This window comes from Pangasianodon hypophthalmus, chromosome 7 (genome assembly GCF_027358585.1).
Source record: "Pangasianodon hypophthalmus isolate fPanHyp1 chromosome 7, fPanHyp1.pri, whole genome shotgun sequence".
NCBI classification, from domain to species: Eukaryota; Metazoa; Chordata; class Actinopteri; order Siluriformes; family Pangasiidae; genus Pangasianodon; species Pangasianodon hypophthalmus.
This window is the reverse complement of record NC_069716.1, coordinates 27881356-27898629: the sequence shown is the minus strand read 5'-3', so window position 1 is coordinate 27898629 and position 17274 is coordinate 27881356. Positions and strand designations below refer to the sequence as shown.

General features: G+C 40.5%; 1 protein-coding gene across 1 annotated transcript; it reads right to left on the bottom strand.

Moving 5' to 3' along the window:
- Nucleotides 1-4322: 4322 nt before the first annotated feature.
- Nucleotides 4323-16222, bottom strand: tes (testis derived transcript (3 LIM domains)). Its single transcript, XM_026946657.3, has 7 exons — nt 15998-16222; nt 11764-11849; nt 10937-11486; nt 10139-10510; nt 7395-7610; nt 6707-6865; nt 4323-4984 (listed from the first exon to the last, which is right to left on the bottom strand). Exons 1-7 carry the CDS (start codon nt 16028-16030, stop codon nt 4790-4792), a joined length of 1611 nt encoding a protein of 536 aa, XP_026802458.3. The 5' UTR covers nt 16031-16222; the 3' UTR covers nt 4323-4789.
- Nucleotides 16223-17274: the final 1052 nt, after the last annotated feature.

Below are 17274 nucleotides of genomic sequence, written 5' to 3'. Positions count from 1 at the left end.
CAGAAGCTCAGAGAAGACGTCTGAGAGGGGTTCTAAATCGGGAGTCTTGATTAAAAAGCGAGCGACTGAGTGACTTTCGTGAAGCAGGAACATGGAGGCTGAGTCGGGTTCCTCTGAGGCAGAGCCAGCTGATGTTTATTCCTCAGCCCACGCCACGCCCATTTCCTCACCTGTTTTTCCACGTGGCTCCCTACAGACGTTTCTCCACACGTTCCTCTCAATCTGACCTGCACCATCTGGGCGTGTCCTGAACACAGCAGCTGCTCGTTCCAAAACCACTTCATCACTTCCTAACAAATGGTTTAAACCTTGAGCTGGTTAAGTCAAGTTCAGTTTGTTTATAAGTATGAAAGAGCGCCCCCTGCAGAAATACTGCTGTAAAGGTGCACTCCTGCGACCAAAAGGGTTCCTCAAGGGTTCTTTTTATACTTAAGGGTTCTTATCTTCTGAAACATGTCATATAAATAACCTTTAAGTGTTCCCTAATCTAAAGAGCTTTAGATTTTTTTCCTAAGAATGCACTTGCAAAAGTAAAAGATGTGCGAGGCAGATGTTGAAGAGGAAGAAAAGAGGGTTCCTCAAGGGTTAATGATTCTAATGATTCTCGTTTACTCAAGAGGTTCCACTTGGCACTTATTTCTAGGAGGAAATCCACTGTTGTAGGGTTCTACATAGAACCTTTAAGGGTTCCCCCAGAGGAGAAGGAACGATTAAGGGTTCTACATTTAACTTTATAAGTGTGTATTTGGGGGACAGTTGCACCAAAGGTTCAAAAAAAAGGTTCCTCACAATTTTTTAAAATGGTTATAGGATCTAGCTTAGTTAAGAGGTTCTACTTGGGACCTTTTGTAAAAGAAAAAGTGCTGGATATAACCGTGTCTCTAAGAATGTCAGGAGGGAAATGAAGAATGTCATGTGAACTCTCGGTTCCTCAAGATAGTTAATGGTTCTAGCTTGCTAAAGAGCTTGCTTCTTTTTCGACACAGAACCATTGTGTTTTACAGAGAACCTTCAAGGCTTCTCCCAGGCAGCCTAACCGGGAAACGCTTAAAGGTTCTAGAGTTAACTTTTTTAAGGACATGCGTGGGGCAGAAAGGACGGGTAAGGCAGGTGTCAAGAGGTTCTACATGGAACTCTATTTAAACACTATTTAAAAAAAAATGTTTGGATGTTTAAGGCTACTAGATTGATTAAAAGGTTCTACCTGGAGCCATTTGTAAAGGATTGTATAGGATTCTACAGAGTCTTTAAAGGTCTTCAAAGTGAAGAACCTTCAGTTCTAGATTTAACTTGTACTTGGGTAACAAAATACATGCAAGGCAGGTGTTTATGGGATGTTTTGGGGTTCTAGCTGGATTAAGAGGTTCTATGTGGAACCTTTTGTCAATGAAAAAGAGTTCCTGGAGAGATTTGTTGGGGTTCTAGCTTGAGTAAGAGGTTCTACTTGGAAGCTTTGGACAAAAAACTTCTAAGATTTTTCTCAGGGAACCAAAGCGAAGGACCTTAAGAGCACTAGAAATAATTTTTCCTCTAAGAGTGTAAGGAGTCTATCTATCTATCTATCTATCTATCTATCCATCTGTCGCTGCGTCCAGTGTTCCTTCTTTCAGAGCCACAGGAGAATTAATTGCATTGTATTGTCTGTTGCATGAAGAAAAGCGTTTAATCAGCAGGCTGAAAAACGACTGGCCGCAAGTTTTCATAACCGTTTTGTTCAGTTCTAAAAAAGAAAAGTTGACATGCAGCACGGGTTCAGAGTCGACTCGTTTGCTTGGAGGGAACTCATACGGGAGAACCTAGGAGCAGCTTTTTCTACGTTTGTAAACAGTCTTCAGCTCAGTTGAAGTTTCAGGCGGTGGTTCGGGGCACACCAAGCTGACTGATTTCATACACACACACACACACACACACATACATACACGCTGGTGATTAATAAGGGAAAGTATGCGCTGGTAACAGGAGAGGCTGACGTTCTACCTTCCCGTCTTTGTTTCTGTACACCACTTGTGTGTGCGAGCAAGGCTCAGTTACTACTGCTGGGGCAGATAGCGATCAGGGGTCAGAAGGTAAAGCGCGATCCCTGTTCACAGCCTTTTATTTAAGGAATAAATCAAAACATGGCATGCTGTTTCAGGAAAATAATCAACAACACGTTAACGTTTCTACCCTGAAGTCCCAACGTGTTTTATTTCTCTTATACCACAGCAATTTGTAAACGATTACATTGTTTTGTTTTTTTTTAAATTGAAGAACTATATTTTGGACTTTTTTAGCCATTTATAGTTACATTTAATGTTGCACATCTGAGAAGCTCAACTCGCTGATGTTATAGCCTCTATAGTCGTTCCCTCACAGCCTTTCTTCTTTATCTCTCTTAAAGTTAATCACACAAAAAAACGCATATTGTCATGTTACAAATTAACCACTAAGTGTAATCTCCTCTGTCCTGAAAAAGTTCCAGCTGTTACAAAGCGCTGACACTGGAGACTCCTTCCGTAAATGTTAATTAAGTAAACGTCTCCTTACAGAAAACTTCACCATATCAATGATTACACACGTTTTGCAATAACGTATTAGAATGAGCGTAACGTGTTTAACATAAACCTCTGATTTGCAGCTGCACTACTGTCCGAACTGCTGTTATAGAAAATGATTCAATCAACGAATCTGACCAATCAGAATCCAGAATTCATTTCTCCAAGGTCACTACGTTATGCTAAGTGTATTGATACCAAAATTATCAAAATTACCACCAAAATTAACTATGCTAGTATTACTGTTCATATTGTTATGAATTATTTCGAATGACTAGCACAGATTTTTCCAGAATTCAGCTGTGTGTGTGTGTGTGTGTGTGTGTGTGTGTGTGTGGGCCTTGACTAGCCTTTCTACAGCGCTAGCACTCCACTAAACGGCAGAAACGCTTTGCATCTGGTTCTCGTCGACCGAGGAGACCACAGGCAAATCAGCACATCATCTAATCTGAGAGCAGCCGGAGCAGCAGAGCAAAGCAGCCGTTTCAGGAGGGTGAGTGATTTCTGCTGTGTGTGTGTGTGTGTGTGTGTGTGTGTGTGTGTGTGTGTTAATGCGCTTGGCATGGAAACCACCATGCAAATTGGTGCACAGATGACATCGAAGGAAAGAATTCCCTCCTGGAAAACTCCGCCCTCGAATATATGGGGTGATCTGAGGGGACTGGACTGAAGGCCGAGCCTCGTAGCGTGCTACACACAGAGAGGTAAGGTGACAGGAAATGGCGTCACACTCTTCAGCCGGCTGCCACTAAAAAACAATAGGAGCTCATAAGAAGCGGGCTTCCTTGAATTGTGCGGGTTTCCACATTCATGTCAAAACACAACATACCGTGCTTGCGTTTTTCCATGAGTGCCTGATGATGGGGTGCATGCTTCTCTTTTCCAATGAAAGAGAAAGAAAAAGACCAGCTAGAACCGACCCTGCAGCACGTACCACGGCTGCAGACCAAATATCATGAGGTTTCCCACATAGAACCATCTGGAACCATCCAATAAACCTACGAAGAACCCATTTGAAGAGTCCTGAACATTACATGAAGATGCAAAGTGTGTGTGAAGTTACACTGCTAGTGTGTAACCAAAAAAATTCCACTGTTTTGTACGGAGAAAAGTGCCATCTGGTGCCTTTTAAAGTTCTGTACTTTGTCCTTCTATGCCAATCCTTAAAGGGTCTATGGGGAACCTCGCAACAAAATATACTCCTTTCTAAAAAGGTTTAAAACACGCGCCATTTTGAAGGCTATACAAATTCAAGGAACCCTTTTTTAAGAGTCTGACAATGTGTGAAATTGAATTTTTTTTATTTATTTATTTTTTTTTACCTCCCAATCAATCAGGTTGGGAGCAAACCATAAAAAAGAACAACAACATGGAGGACAATGTGTCTTGTTAGCCTTATTTAGCCTTGTTAGCGAACGAATACAAGATTAACGACATGTTGAATGGAAAATATTTCATTGCCAAAAGAACAGCGTGTGTATTTTTGGGTCGTTCGCCACTACGTGATGTGACATTTCACTTTAACCGCAGACGCATTCAGTCGAGTCGCAGACGCATTCAGTCGAGTCGCACACGCAGCTCAAATTCTCTCGATTTTCTGCTTGCAAAGCTACAGAGAAGTCGAACAACCTCCTCGTCACCAGAGTTACACTCACTGGTCTTTATGTCATCCGCATTACTGAGAATAATCAAGCTAATCCCAGAGAACAAGCTAGGCTAGTTAGATACTTTTTTTTTTTTTTTTTTAAAAGGAAGATCAGATGGCAAGAAGCAAGACCAATCCCACAATTTCTTTTGCAAGTTATTTATTATATTACAAAGCCAGGACAGTGAAAAAAAATCGAAATAAAGTGCGATTTTAGTCATCGTAAAAAGTCTGGAAGGTTTAGAATTGGTGTAATACTGGGTTGGGTCGTAAGACAGCAGCAGGACGGAGACGTGTGTTGTACAGTGTGTGGGCGGAGACTCGGGCTGTTACAGAAGGCGATCTGTCTCTGTCAGCTGATTTACATTTACTGTATCGCTGCCTACCTGCAGGCTGCCGTATGCAAAACCGTGCATGGCTTTGAAGAACTTGTGTGAATATTAACGTTCTTATTCAATGTAGAACTAAAAGAAAGAAGAAAAAACAAGAAGAAGAAGAAGAAGAAGTGCTTGCTGAAAACAACCTGAAACATAGTTAAAGGGGAAGCCAGTGGTTATAAACGGAGTGGTTATGAAGTGAGGACTTGGTCGTGCAGCTCTGGAGTCGTTCTCTAAGACGCCATGACCTTCTTCTTGCACTCGACGGAGCAGAGCAGTTTCCCCTGCAGGGCCATGAAGCGCTGACCCACCAGGCACTTGGAGCAGCCCAAGCACTGAAAACACTGAGGCTCGGCGTGCCAGTGGTGCTCGCCGTAGGACACGCGCTGCGCCTCGGGCTCGATCGGCTTCTTACACAACGTGCAGTGCTGCAAACACACACACACAGACACACACGGTTTACAACACAGAGCTGCTGAATTCTGCATTCTGCATTCTGATTGGTCAGAAGGTGATGATTCGTTTTCTGTAACTTTGCACGTTCACGATATCGTTTCTATAGCAACAGCTCATTCACAGGGACTTGTACGGCGGACACTCCGTAGATTCGTTAGCATTTATGGAAGGAGTCTCCAGCGTGACATCTTCAGCACAGACGTATTTACTCTTTGTGGTTTCTCTTTAACATGATAAGCTGTGTTTTTTTTTTTTTGTCTTATTAACTCAAGAGAGAGAGAGAAAAAAGAGGGAAGGGAACGACTGTTTATAACTGCTATAACATAAGTGATCATTCGTTTTGCGGATGTTCCACAACATTAAACGTAACTATAAATGGATAAAAGTAAGACATGTCGTTCATTAATAAATAAAAAATGTAATCATTAGCAAACTGCTGTTGCATAAACACTTCAGGACATGCTGTTATAGGAAAATAACCAACTTCTGGGAGGTAACAGCAACTCCACTTCATCACACCGCCTCGTTGTTGATTATTTTCCTATAACAGAACAACATGTAGTGTTTTATTCCTTATTTTAACAATTAATTCTAAACCCACCAGTGGTGGATATAACGTCATGATGATACGATATTTAGGAAGAGAACCTTTAAAAACAAAGAAGCAAAAACACAAGAGGAAGTCAAAGTCTTCCCTGTGTTCTCCAAGGTGTTTGATATGAAATAATCGCGTTTCCTGTCCATATCATTGCACTTCCCAAATGTCTATCAGATTTTATTATGGATTTCAATTTAGATCTCGATTCTGAGTTTCCTCCAGGTTCTCCGGTTTCCTCCCACTGCCCAAAAACATGCGACTGGCTACTTTAAATTGCTCCACAGTGTGAAGGAGTGTGTGTGTGTAAATGTGTGTGTGATGCTCTGCGATGGACCAGCATCCTGTCCGGTGTTCGTTTCCGCCTCATGCCCAGCGTTCCCGGGATAAACTCCGGAATGAAGGTGGGCGATATGACAAAAATATCATATCGTGATCATCGAAGACATTTTCATGATAAATATATATTTTTGTAACACTGGAAAAAAGAGGAATAAAAAAATCTGTATAAAAATGAATATTTTACATATTTTCATTAACAACTCAGAAAATTGATATTGGATCACGATATCGATGTCATATGATTATCGTATCGCCCAGCTGTAGGCCTCAGATCCACCGTAACCCTGATCAGGGTGAAGCGCTTACTGAAGGTGAATGAAGAAACCAAAATTATGTGGTTTTTTTATATCTACATCTAATTGTTTGTATTCTAAAAGTCACATTCATTAGGAATAAATGAAATAAAGTCGCAAAGCACATAAAGAGACCAGTACTATTTGCAAGTGAAATATGTCATGAATGGTAGTCAAATATCAGTACGCAAACACACACACGCACACACGCACACACGCACACACGCACACACGCACACACGCACGCACACACACGCACACACACGCACACACACGCACACACACGCGCACAAACGCGCACACACGCACACAGGGAGGTAGGAGATGCAAATCAGTGTAATAGTGAGCTAGAAACCAGAAAGAAACAACTAGACTGTGTGTGTATGTGTGTGTGTGTGTGTGTGTGTGTGTGTGTGTGTGTGTGTGTGTGTGAGCGTGAGTGAGTGAGTGTATGAGTTCTTTACCACAGCGTGGTTCTTCATGTAGCAGGGTTGGCACACCGGCTTGTCGTTCTCCATGACGTAGGTTTCTCCAGCCAGGACACAGTCACAGTCAAAACAGCAGAAGTGCTTCAGGTGCCAGTTCTGTCCCTCAGCCTGAGTGTACTCGTTGCTGAAGATGAGCTGAAACACACAGACAAGGTCACGGAGAAACTTTAAAACAAAAACCTGAAACAGGCCACTAGAGCAGGCCACGACTCACGCAAAATAAATGAACAGATTAACTCAAAAAGTCCAAAAAAAAAGTGAAAAATTTGAAAAATTTCATAGTTACAAAAAAATTTATTTATCTCTCATTTTTATATTTAAAAAGAATTTTATATTAGACAAAATAAATACTTAAATAATTAACACTGAAAAAAGAAAAAAACTATAAATCTGTAAATTGTACTTGATTTAAAAAACATTTAAAAATTTAATAAAAAAAAAAATATCACAATGCCTCAGGAAAGTCACGATATTGATATTATATCATCATATCACCCACCCTGATATTATTTATGTAAAATAATAAGAATTTTATTTAATCACACTACATCATCATACCGCTATGCCATCAAATTAGGATCAGTTCATGTTTCTCAGGTTACACACCATTTTACACACCCTCCTCCTCCTCCTCCCTCTCTCTCCCTCTCTCTCCCTCTCTCACCTCATCACAGCCGGCACATCGGGGCTTCTCGCTGTCTCCGTAATGCCGGCCGCAGTACAGCTTGCCCTTCTTCCAGAAGTAGATCATATCCACCAGCAGCTCGTTGCAGGTGCAGCAGACGAAGCATCCCGGGTGCCACAGCTTGTCGTAGCCGGCGCGTTCTGCGTAAACAGCCGGGTCGCCACGGTTCATGACACGCTGACAGTGATGACACGCCTGAGGAGACAACGGATATAAGCTCGGGATGTGGGAATTGAATCTATTCAAGGTTTCAGAGCAACAGCAACACAGTGGCATCAGGGCAGAACTGATCTCCTGATAAATATATGTATATATACACATGAGTGTTTAGTGTTTACTGTAATGTTTATATTCTGTATTTATTGATTTATTGAACTCTCTGTCACCATGTTACTTATCTTCACGTCTGATGTGTAGCACTGTGATTCTGTGGGAATGTATGAGGGTGAGTCAAATGAAAAGTTTAAAAGCACGACATAAATTAGAGAAACGTATTCTGATCTCCTCGGGAATCATCTACGACACACAATCAGGTCAAAACAGCTGGTGTCTTATCAAGGACCTGCAATCTGAGCACCTGCCACATCCGCCGTACTCACCAGAGCTCACGCCAAGTGATTGTCATGTTTTTGGACTATTATAGGAGGTCCCTGGAGGACTAGTGGTTAGGCCACGGCGCTCTCACCACCACGGCTCGGGTTCGATCCCCGGCCAGGGAACCGATCCCAGACAGAGCTCTCCAGAAATTGGAGAGTGCTGGGAACCTGGTGCAAACACTTTGCCAAATCAAATATGCAGATCAACGATCTGCCATAGCAACCCCTAACAGAGAAGCTGAAGAAAATAATAGGAGGTGTTGGGTGAAAAGACCTTCTGGTCAGATGAAGAAGTGTGACAGATAGTGAATCAGTGGCTGCACACACAACTGGGAGAATTTCTAAACGAATCCAGACACTCATTAATCGCTGGGACACTCGCATCGATTTAGAAAAACTATACACTCTTGTGACAAATATTTGACTCACTGTTGAATCCACCTGTCTGTGAAGAGAGCAATGACTTGAACTTCAGATACCAATTCAGAACATGTGAACTGAGTTTAGCTTAATGGGATACGATAAAAATAGAGAGATGTGGAGAAATCAAGTCAAGGCTGGTTTGAAAAAAAAAAAAAAAACAAGAATACCATGAACCCCAGATCCCTCTCTCTTTTATATGCCATCATTTTATAAAATGAAAACAGAATGTGATAAATGTCAGTAATGTTTTATTAGCATAAAGTTAGTGACCTCTTATTTAATTAAGCCTAGTTAAGAGTTCTGTATTAGTTCTGTGTTTGTATTCTATGCTGAAAGGATATTTTTTGTAAATAAATATTTCTGGTATTTCATACATTTTAAATATGATCGATTATTCGAAAAATTATTCAATAGATTAATCAATCATTCAAATACTCATTTGTTGACGCCCAACAAATGATAGGCCTATAAGGTTTAATTTAAGAGCATCTGTGTTTGTAGGAACTTATTCCACCATTTTGTTTTTTTAATCCCACTCCCAGGGTTCATCTGGAACTCAGTGGAAATCAGCGAGAACTCAATCCACCAGCACAGATGAGCGGAAGGTTAGAAAATATACCATTACATGGCTCCATCTGGTGGTGAGAAAGAGGTAGTGCCTTCTGCTATCCTCTACATCCACCAAAAAAAATAAAATTAAGAAATAAAAATTAGGAATGAGGAGAAAATAAAAGTATAGCAGCAAAGAGAGCGAAAGCAAGCTACAGCAACTGTAAGCTTAAGCAACCGCTTCATCATTTTTCAATTAAATCTATCTTCTACTAATGCAAAGACTACATTTTCTAGTCATAATAGTTCTAACATGCATTTACAGTATAACTCTCTAAATGATTAACATTTAAGCGTTTTATAAGACGTTCACATTAAAACAGTGTGGAAATATAGACAGTACAAGTCAGTGAATTTATTTTGGCTTGTTAAGTCGAAGGTTTAACTGAAGATGTTTCTCTGAAACATTGACTCGACGTGCAGGGATGTTCTCATGGGAAAATCAGAGAGCGGTTTTTAATTACTTACAAACTGTGTTCTTTTAAACACAGCTGTTTCAGTTTATCTGAATTTGACAGTCAGATGTAGATGATTAAGCTTTGTTATAAATCAAATAATATTAAACAGAGATTAGAGTTCTTTTGTTTATCCACATTTGGTTTTCATTTGAAATTTGAGTTTAAAACTTTAACCTTTAATCAGCACCGTAACCTGATCCTTCCGTTAGCAAAATGTTCTGCAGGGAACTCTCACTTTCTGCAATCCATCTCATACAGTAGCTACCATTCTGGAAATCTGAACCACTTCATCCAGAACTTAATCCAGAACTGAAACTACAATCTGAGTTCATCTAAGATCACTATGAGCAAATTACTGTTTAAATGAAATCCTAATTATTAATAATGGATAAGGGTTTGATTTGATTTACAGAAGTGATTAATGGAAGATACAGAAATCAGTTTTCAAGTTAAATAAACAAAAGTTCTGTCTATCATGTCTTAAAAATATACATATGTCTGTGGCTATTTTTATAATGGCTAAATTTTCCAAAACTGCTCAAATCTGTCTAATTTAAATGAATTTAAATTATAGAACTCAAATCCAGCCTCTGTGTCGCATGTTTCTCATGTTGTAGGTTACAGATGAAGCACTTACGTAGTTACCAGCAGGACCGGCCCCGCTTACAGCCCCTACTGCCCCCGGGATCCCGACCTTCCCCACGGCGGCCGTGCCCTGGTCCCCTGGCGCTCCAGGCTTGCCTCCGGTGCCAGGGCTCTGAAGGGGTCCTGCGTGAGAGCCGAGCTCCTCCGGGAGGGTCAGGTCTCCGATGCCCAGAGCCTCGTCCTTGTACTTGCGCACATACTGCTGCATTTGTTTGACCTCAGCGGGTGAGAGCTCGTGGCAGCGCTCCGGGTCCTGGTCATGCTCTGGTAGCTGTTTGGCCATCTGCTTCTTGCGATAATCAGCTCCCTGAGTGCCTGCTATGGGCCGCCGCTCCGGTGGCAGCAGCTCCATGTAACGCAGAGCCTAGAGCAGAAATAAGATCATTAAGGAAAGAGGAACAAAGAAGAGAGAATGGGGAATGAGTAGCATATAACAATGTATACGAAAGATTAAATAATGTAAAAAAAAAAAAAAAAAAAACAACCAGCCTAAAGAAGTTGGGGTCAGCCATGATACGGCACCCCTGGAGCAGAGAGAGTTAAAGACCATGCTCAAGGGCCCAATAGTGGCAGCTTGGCAGTGCTGAACCCCCAACCTTTTGATCAGTAACCCAGAACCTTAACCACTGACCCACAACTTTCACTGGCCTACACAGTTTCAGTAGAGGAGGTGGGGTCAGCTGCTTGTCATGTTGTCATGCAACAAAATGCTCCGCTCCTTCAAATTTACATAGATCTACATGATGAAAGCATGTAATAAAACCAAACACAGTTGTGCTGGAATCCTTACCAAGTTCTGATCAACCCCTGGAGGAGCCCACTCGTAGGTGACAGCTTTGACCACATTTTTTTTGGCTGCCACGGCAGGAGGAGTGACAGCAGCAGCAACAGGGGCAGCGGAAGGGATACCTTGACCTGCAGCAAAGGAGGCGCCGGGCACAGAGGGGAAACCTTGGCCTGCAGCAGATGGAGCACCCTGGCCGGGGACCGAGGGGGCGCCGTGGCCGGGGACCGAGGGGGCGTCGTGGCCGGGGACAGAGGGGGCGCCGTGGCCGGGGACAGAGGGGGCGCCGTGGCCGGGGACACCTTGGGAATAGGCAGGACTCACTATACCCGCAGTACCAGCCACTGGAACAGGTACCGCAGAACCAATAGCAGGCGTGCTGATGGTTATGGTGAGCTGGCTGCCTTGGTACGAAGGCACTCCGTCTCTCTTCAGCTTGGCCATGAGGCTCGTGTACTTGGTGTCTTCGAAAAGCCGCCCCACCTTCTGGTTCTCTTCCATCTGCAGCTGCACGTCATGATCCTCTAACCCGCACTTGCAGTTGCGGCAGATCTTTCTGTTGAAATGATGAATAAGGATGATGAATTTTCTCAATACTGTCAAAAGGTTGAATTTTACATTGGAAACCAAAATGAGACCAACGTTTGACCACAGTTTCACCGACTATACGGCCAAACTGGAATCTGGAATCTGCTCCACTACTAGAAAAACACAAGCAGCAGTGTCTCATTACATTTATGGCAGACGGCTTTATCCAGATCGACCAAAAGAAGTGCTTCGTAGTTCCAGTTAAATAGACAAATCCTGTTACAAGTTTGGAGTTGTATACAAACCTCCAGAAGTGAAGATCAAAGCCCTCGCACTTGTCCTTGCATTTCAGACACGGTGCTCCGGCTCCAATCTCATGGCCCAGGGTCATCTGCAGAAACAGTCGCTTAGCGTTAGACATAAATTCAGCATTAAACACTTCAAATCCTTGGAAAGCAGTTGTTGTTTGGATTTGGGGCAAATCTAGTGGAAATCGAGACAATGAATTGATCAGAAAGAGAAAGGCTTTTATCATAAAGTCATTTATACTACAGCGCTGTTGAATTCTCAATTCTGATTGGTCAGAAGGTGGCGACTAAATTTCTGACAGTAGTACAGCTGCAAATCACAGATGTTCATTCTAATATGTTATCGTTTCTATAGTAACAGCTCATTTCCAGCAAATTCTACAATGGACGCGCCACATAATTGGGTTACAAAATCTGAGTAATTGTTTTTTGGGTGAAGTTTTTTGTAAGGAGTTATTTATTTAACATTTATGGAAGGAGTCTCCAGTGTCAGGGGTAAAGCTGGAAAACTTGACGTTTTCCGAGGTGTTGACGAGGTTTTTGTGGTTACTCAGTAAAATGACAGGCTGCGTGTTTGGCTTAGTAACTTCAAGAGAGAGAAAAAAGACAAACTGGTGAGGGAATGACTGCTACTGCTTTATAGCTGCTATAACGTAAGTAATAATTTCTTTCAAGGACATTTCACGGACATTCCACAACAGTAAATGTACCTATAAATGGATAAAAAGCATGATGTCTAGTTCATTAATAAATACAAGTAAATGAGTGTTTTATTCTATACTAATTGAATATAGATTGGTTAGAAGGCAATTGTCTTATTTCTACTATTTTGATAATTAAATGTCCATACTTTTCTCCAACGAGATCTACGAAAAAAAAAAAACTCACACTTGGATTAGTTCTTGTCCAACAAAAACTTGTTTTTATCTCCACCTCTACACACAGAGTCTTCATTTACATACTTATGCCATGATATCATGTTCTGCTCTAATGCTGTTTGATATTTTAGTCATTTGCACTTCTGCCAAACACCCCCCCCGCCCCGCCCCCCCTTTCTTTTTATTCATTTTGAGCACAGATCACTCACAGCCTGCGTACCGAGCTGTCCCGACATGGCCATGCCTATATAAGGCCATGTATTTGAAGATGTGCAGAAAGCCTAGAGGGCTCAAACACCCTCCTGCTGCTTTCACAGCAGATGTCTTTACTTCTCAAACATGAAGGAACCCAAAATCCTGGAGGAATTAACCAAACACCTGGCTTTAAGTCCAGGTTCTAACTAACAGTTATACTCCTAACCCTGTTATTAACAGTGAGCCGCATTTATCACGCTGGAAATGAACGAATTTATTTGGAAATTATGATTATTATTATCCAGTTAGTTGGGAAAAATGTTCATATGCTACATTTCGCTTCTGAGTTTGTGTAATTTTACATGTTAGGAGACTCATTAATGGCCAATGGGTTACTGCCATTTCATATAAGGATTACGCTGTCAAGTTTAAATCGCTTATGTATTTTTGCGAGACTCAGTCATTTCATATTAATCCATAAATTAAGACGAATAAAACTAGCTTTTCGACGAGGACAAAAGTAATGGCACCCTATAAAAGGAGGAGGGGTTAGTGTGTGTCTATGGTAGCTGACACGCTGCAGTGGCTGAGCTGCACTACTGGAAGATTTAGCGCACACCTCATTTAGGAGACGCTCGTTTACTATTTAGTCGCCAATTTGTTGTTTTCAGCTCGCTGTGAGCTTTGCCTTTTATGGGATTTGTGGGTGTGGTGAAATGAGAAAGAGCCATGAAGTTCAGCTAAGCTTGTGTAAATCTGGCAGGACTTTTTTGGCCTACAAAAAGATTTACAACAAAACTTTACTAAAAGATTTGTAAATGAGGCTCGTGTATTTCAATCCTCGCAAACTGAAATCATATTTACTGTTAAATCAGATTCTACACTAGTCCCTGAAATCATCTGAGGGCAAAAAACAAACATTACACCAACCTTCTCTCTGCTCTCTCTGTCTACTAGACAAATTTCAGTATAGAACAATATTCTACATCATGACTCATTGGAGTGCACTGTTTTATATACTGCATCTCTGAGAGGTTTAGTGAGCATGACATGGTTTCCAAATCTAGACTGCACTACTGTGTGGTAAATCACACACACTGTCAACCTTACACACTCTCCTGAAAGCCCTCACATTAGTCAGAGTGTCTTAAAGTAAATAGCTGTCAGTGAGTTTTTTTCTCCGGCTCTTCACAGACTTTTCCATTTTCCACATACAGAAAGCAGTGACATCATCGAAGATCTTACATTAAATAGCTCCATGCTATACCCAGCTCAGATTTATAGTCAGTAGTCAAGTAATTATGAGTCTATAAACAATTACATGGTGAATAAAACTTACTGAGCACTAAAGGGAAAAAAGAACGCTGTCTACTGCTATTAATCAGTATATAATGGGATTATTTGATTTGCAGTTTGATCATTTAGAGAAAACAGTGAGCTGCAGGCTAGTCAAAAGTGTAGTTAGAAATTTTGGTAGAAGTTAAATGAAGGTTAGTTATAGAAATAAGTAGTTCTGAAATCCTCGTCAGCTTTTTCTATGAAGCCACGCCCCCAAACATGCTTCCACTTTTTGTTTCAAATCTCCTCAGAAGTGAGTTTTTTCAACCTTAAACAAGACTACACCACAGTACTGAGGAATTCTGGATTCTGATTGGTCAGAAGGTGTTGATTACTTTTCTAAAACAGCAGCTCTGACAGTAGTGCAGCTAAAAATCACAGGTTTATATTAATGCACTCGTGCTAATATGTTATCATTTCCATAGAGACGTGTACAGAGAACGCTTCATATGAACAGATTTATACGTATAATTGTTAACTGATTTGGTGAAGTTTTTTTTTGTAAGGAGATGTTTATTTAACATTTGTGGAAGGAGTCTCCAGTGTCAGCAAGATTTCGGGAGAGGTTTTTCCTCGGTAACATTAAAAGCTGTGTGTTTTCCGTCTTATTAAATTCAAGAGAGAGGAAAAAAGAGAGGCTGGTGAAGGAACGATTGTTTATAGCTGCTATAACATAAGCAATAAGAAGAATGAACTCGTCTTAATGTCTTTCTTTTTTTTAATAAACAACTTAATCGTTGGCAAATTGCTGTGGTATAAGAGGAATAAAACAATTCCTCTTATACCAAAACTGCATAATTTTTGTACGTCAACAAGTCACATTACTCATTTTATTTTGCGAAGACGATATTTTCTGGGTGGCATGGTGGGTGAGCAGTCAGTAGCGTTGCCGCCTCACAGCTCCAGAGTTCCCGGCTGCTGTCTGTACAGAGTTCTCCTCCTGTGTGTGTGTGTGTGTGTGTGTGTTTGCTCCGGGTTCTCCGGTTTCCTCCCACTGTCCAAAAACATGCAGGTATGTGGATCGCCCATGCTAAATCACCCCTAGGTGTCGATGAGTGTGAGAATGTGTGTATCTGCGTTGTCCTGTGATGGACTGGCGTTCCATCCGGCGTGAATTCAAACGCTTTGTGCCCGGTTTTCCCGGGATAGACTCCGGATCCACCTCGACCCTGACCGGCATAAAGCGCTTACTGAAGATGAATGAATGAATGAATGAATGAATGAATGAATGATCATTTCTATAATTTTGGTAATCAACATTAAACATTTTACACCACATTGTTAACAGTTTTTATTTAAACTGAATGATTTTTTTTTTTTTATTTCAGGTATAATGTTTTATCATGTTTTTTTACTTACGATATTCCTACACATTCACAATCTCTTGACTTTTTAATATGTGATATTTAGAAAACTGACATTTTTTATGACATGCAAAGAAAAAAAATCTAAAGACTGAGGATTTGTTTTTTTAAATAATTAAATAATAAACTCTTATGACTGTATTCCAGTTCATACTAAACCAAATGGAAAATTACTAAACAAGTTTGATTGGTTTGATTGTTTGTTTGTTTGTTTTGAAGTTTTGTGCATTAATTAAAGTCTTGCTTGTGGTCTAGGATTTCTCAGATCAGACCTGCTACCTTCAGGGCGTTGCCACATGACTCGGGTCGCTTCCCAAACCACCAAAACTGCACTAAATTCCTAATTTTAACAAACTCTAACACACTCCTTAGTGCTGTGATGTGTGGATTAGCACGTGACCTCTTATACAGAAGTAATATAAAGCTGTATAACCTCTGATCACGGAACAAACTCACCTTTTTTACTTCCTTCTCGATTTCCATGGTCATGTAAAGTCAAGTGGAGCTGATTAATAAAATAAGTTTTCCCAAAAAAAAAATAATAATAATAATCTTAGTCGAAGAGATCAGTTTGGTGAAAAGTCCAGTGTGGGATTGGGGCAGATCTTTCACTTTTTGCCCCCTCTCTTTCCTGCCCCTCTCCTGCTCATCTCATTGTTAAGCAAGGACACTTCCGCTATTTCTCAATGCGCAACTCTCAGCCAATAGGAACTCACCGTCGCATTTCAACCACCAATCACAGGCGAGAATGAGCGTGAGCGTGAGGGGGAGGGGGAGGGACCTCCAGTGTCAACCCATTGTTCATTGTAGTGACTTAAAGCCTCAGACTTCAGGGCTTCATTTCATTAATGTCCTGGAATTAAAACTGAAATTAAAAGGAATAAATTCTGTAAGTAGCATAAAATACATAACATGTCATGGTTTGGGTTGGTGCTCATTTCCCCTTTCTACACAAAGATACAGACATTTATCTATTGACTTACTGATCTATCTATCTATCTATCTATCTGTCTGTCTATCTATCTATCTATCTGTCCGTCTATCTATCTATCTATCTATCTATCTGTCTGTCTGTCTGTCTGTCTATTGATTTATCTACTTATTTATCTATCTATTCATTTATGTATTTTTTCACCTGCTGTATACGAAATTTATTCTTAAGCACTCTTTCTTTCTTTCTTTCTTTCTTTCTTTCTTTCTTGCTTGCTTGCTTTCATTCATTCATTCATTCATTCATTCATTCAGCAGAAAATATCACAGACATGCACATCAAGTACTAAATTCCAGCTAAAGCACTTTATTTGTTCATTTTCAAAGCTTTCTTTCTTTTTTTCTTTCTGTCTTTCTTTCTTCCTTCATTCTTTCCACATAAAATACCATAAGACATTCACATTCATATAAAATTCAGCTTAAAGCATGTTATTTTCACTTGTAAAAGCTATTCATTCATTCATTCATTTATTCAGCAGAAAATATCAGAGACATTTACAGGAAGTACACTAAATTCAGCACAAAGCTTTTTATTTTCAATTTTTACAAATGTCATTATTTGGCTTGTGACTCATTTCTGCTTTCTGCATAAACAAACACATTTATTTATTTATTTATTATAAAATATCACATTCATGCGAGGAATGATAAATTCAGTCTAAAGTTCTTTATTTCCAGTTTTTTTAAATATCACATTTGGGTTGTGACTCATTTCTGCTTATCCGTCTTTCTATACTATATGG

Coding starts and splice junctions, on each gene's coding strand:
- tes (XM_026946657.3), bottom strand. CDS start 16,030: ATGACCATGGAAATCGAGAAGGAAGTAAAAAAG. Junction 11,850..15,997: donor TCGAGAAGGAAGTAAAAAAG/GTGAGTTTGTTC, acceptor CTGTTTCTGCAG/ATGACCCTGGGCCATGAGAT. Junction 7,611..10,138: donor CCGGTCCTGCTGGTAACTAC/GTAAGTGCTTCA, acceptor TTGTCTCCTCAG/GCGTGTCATCACTGTCAGCG.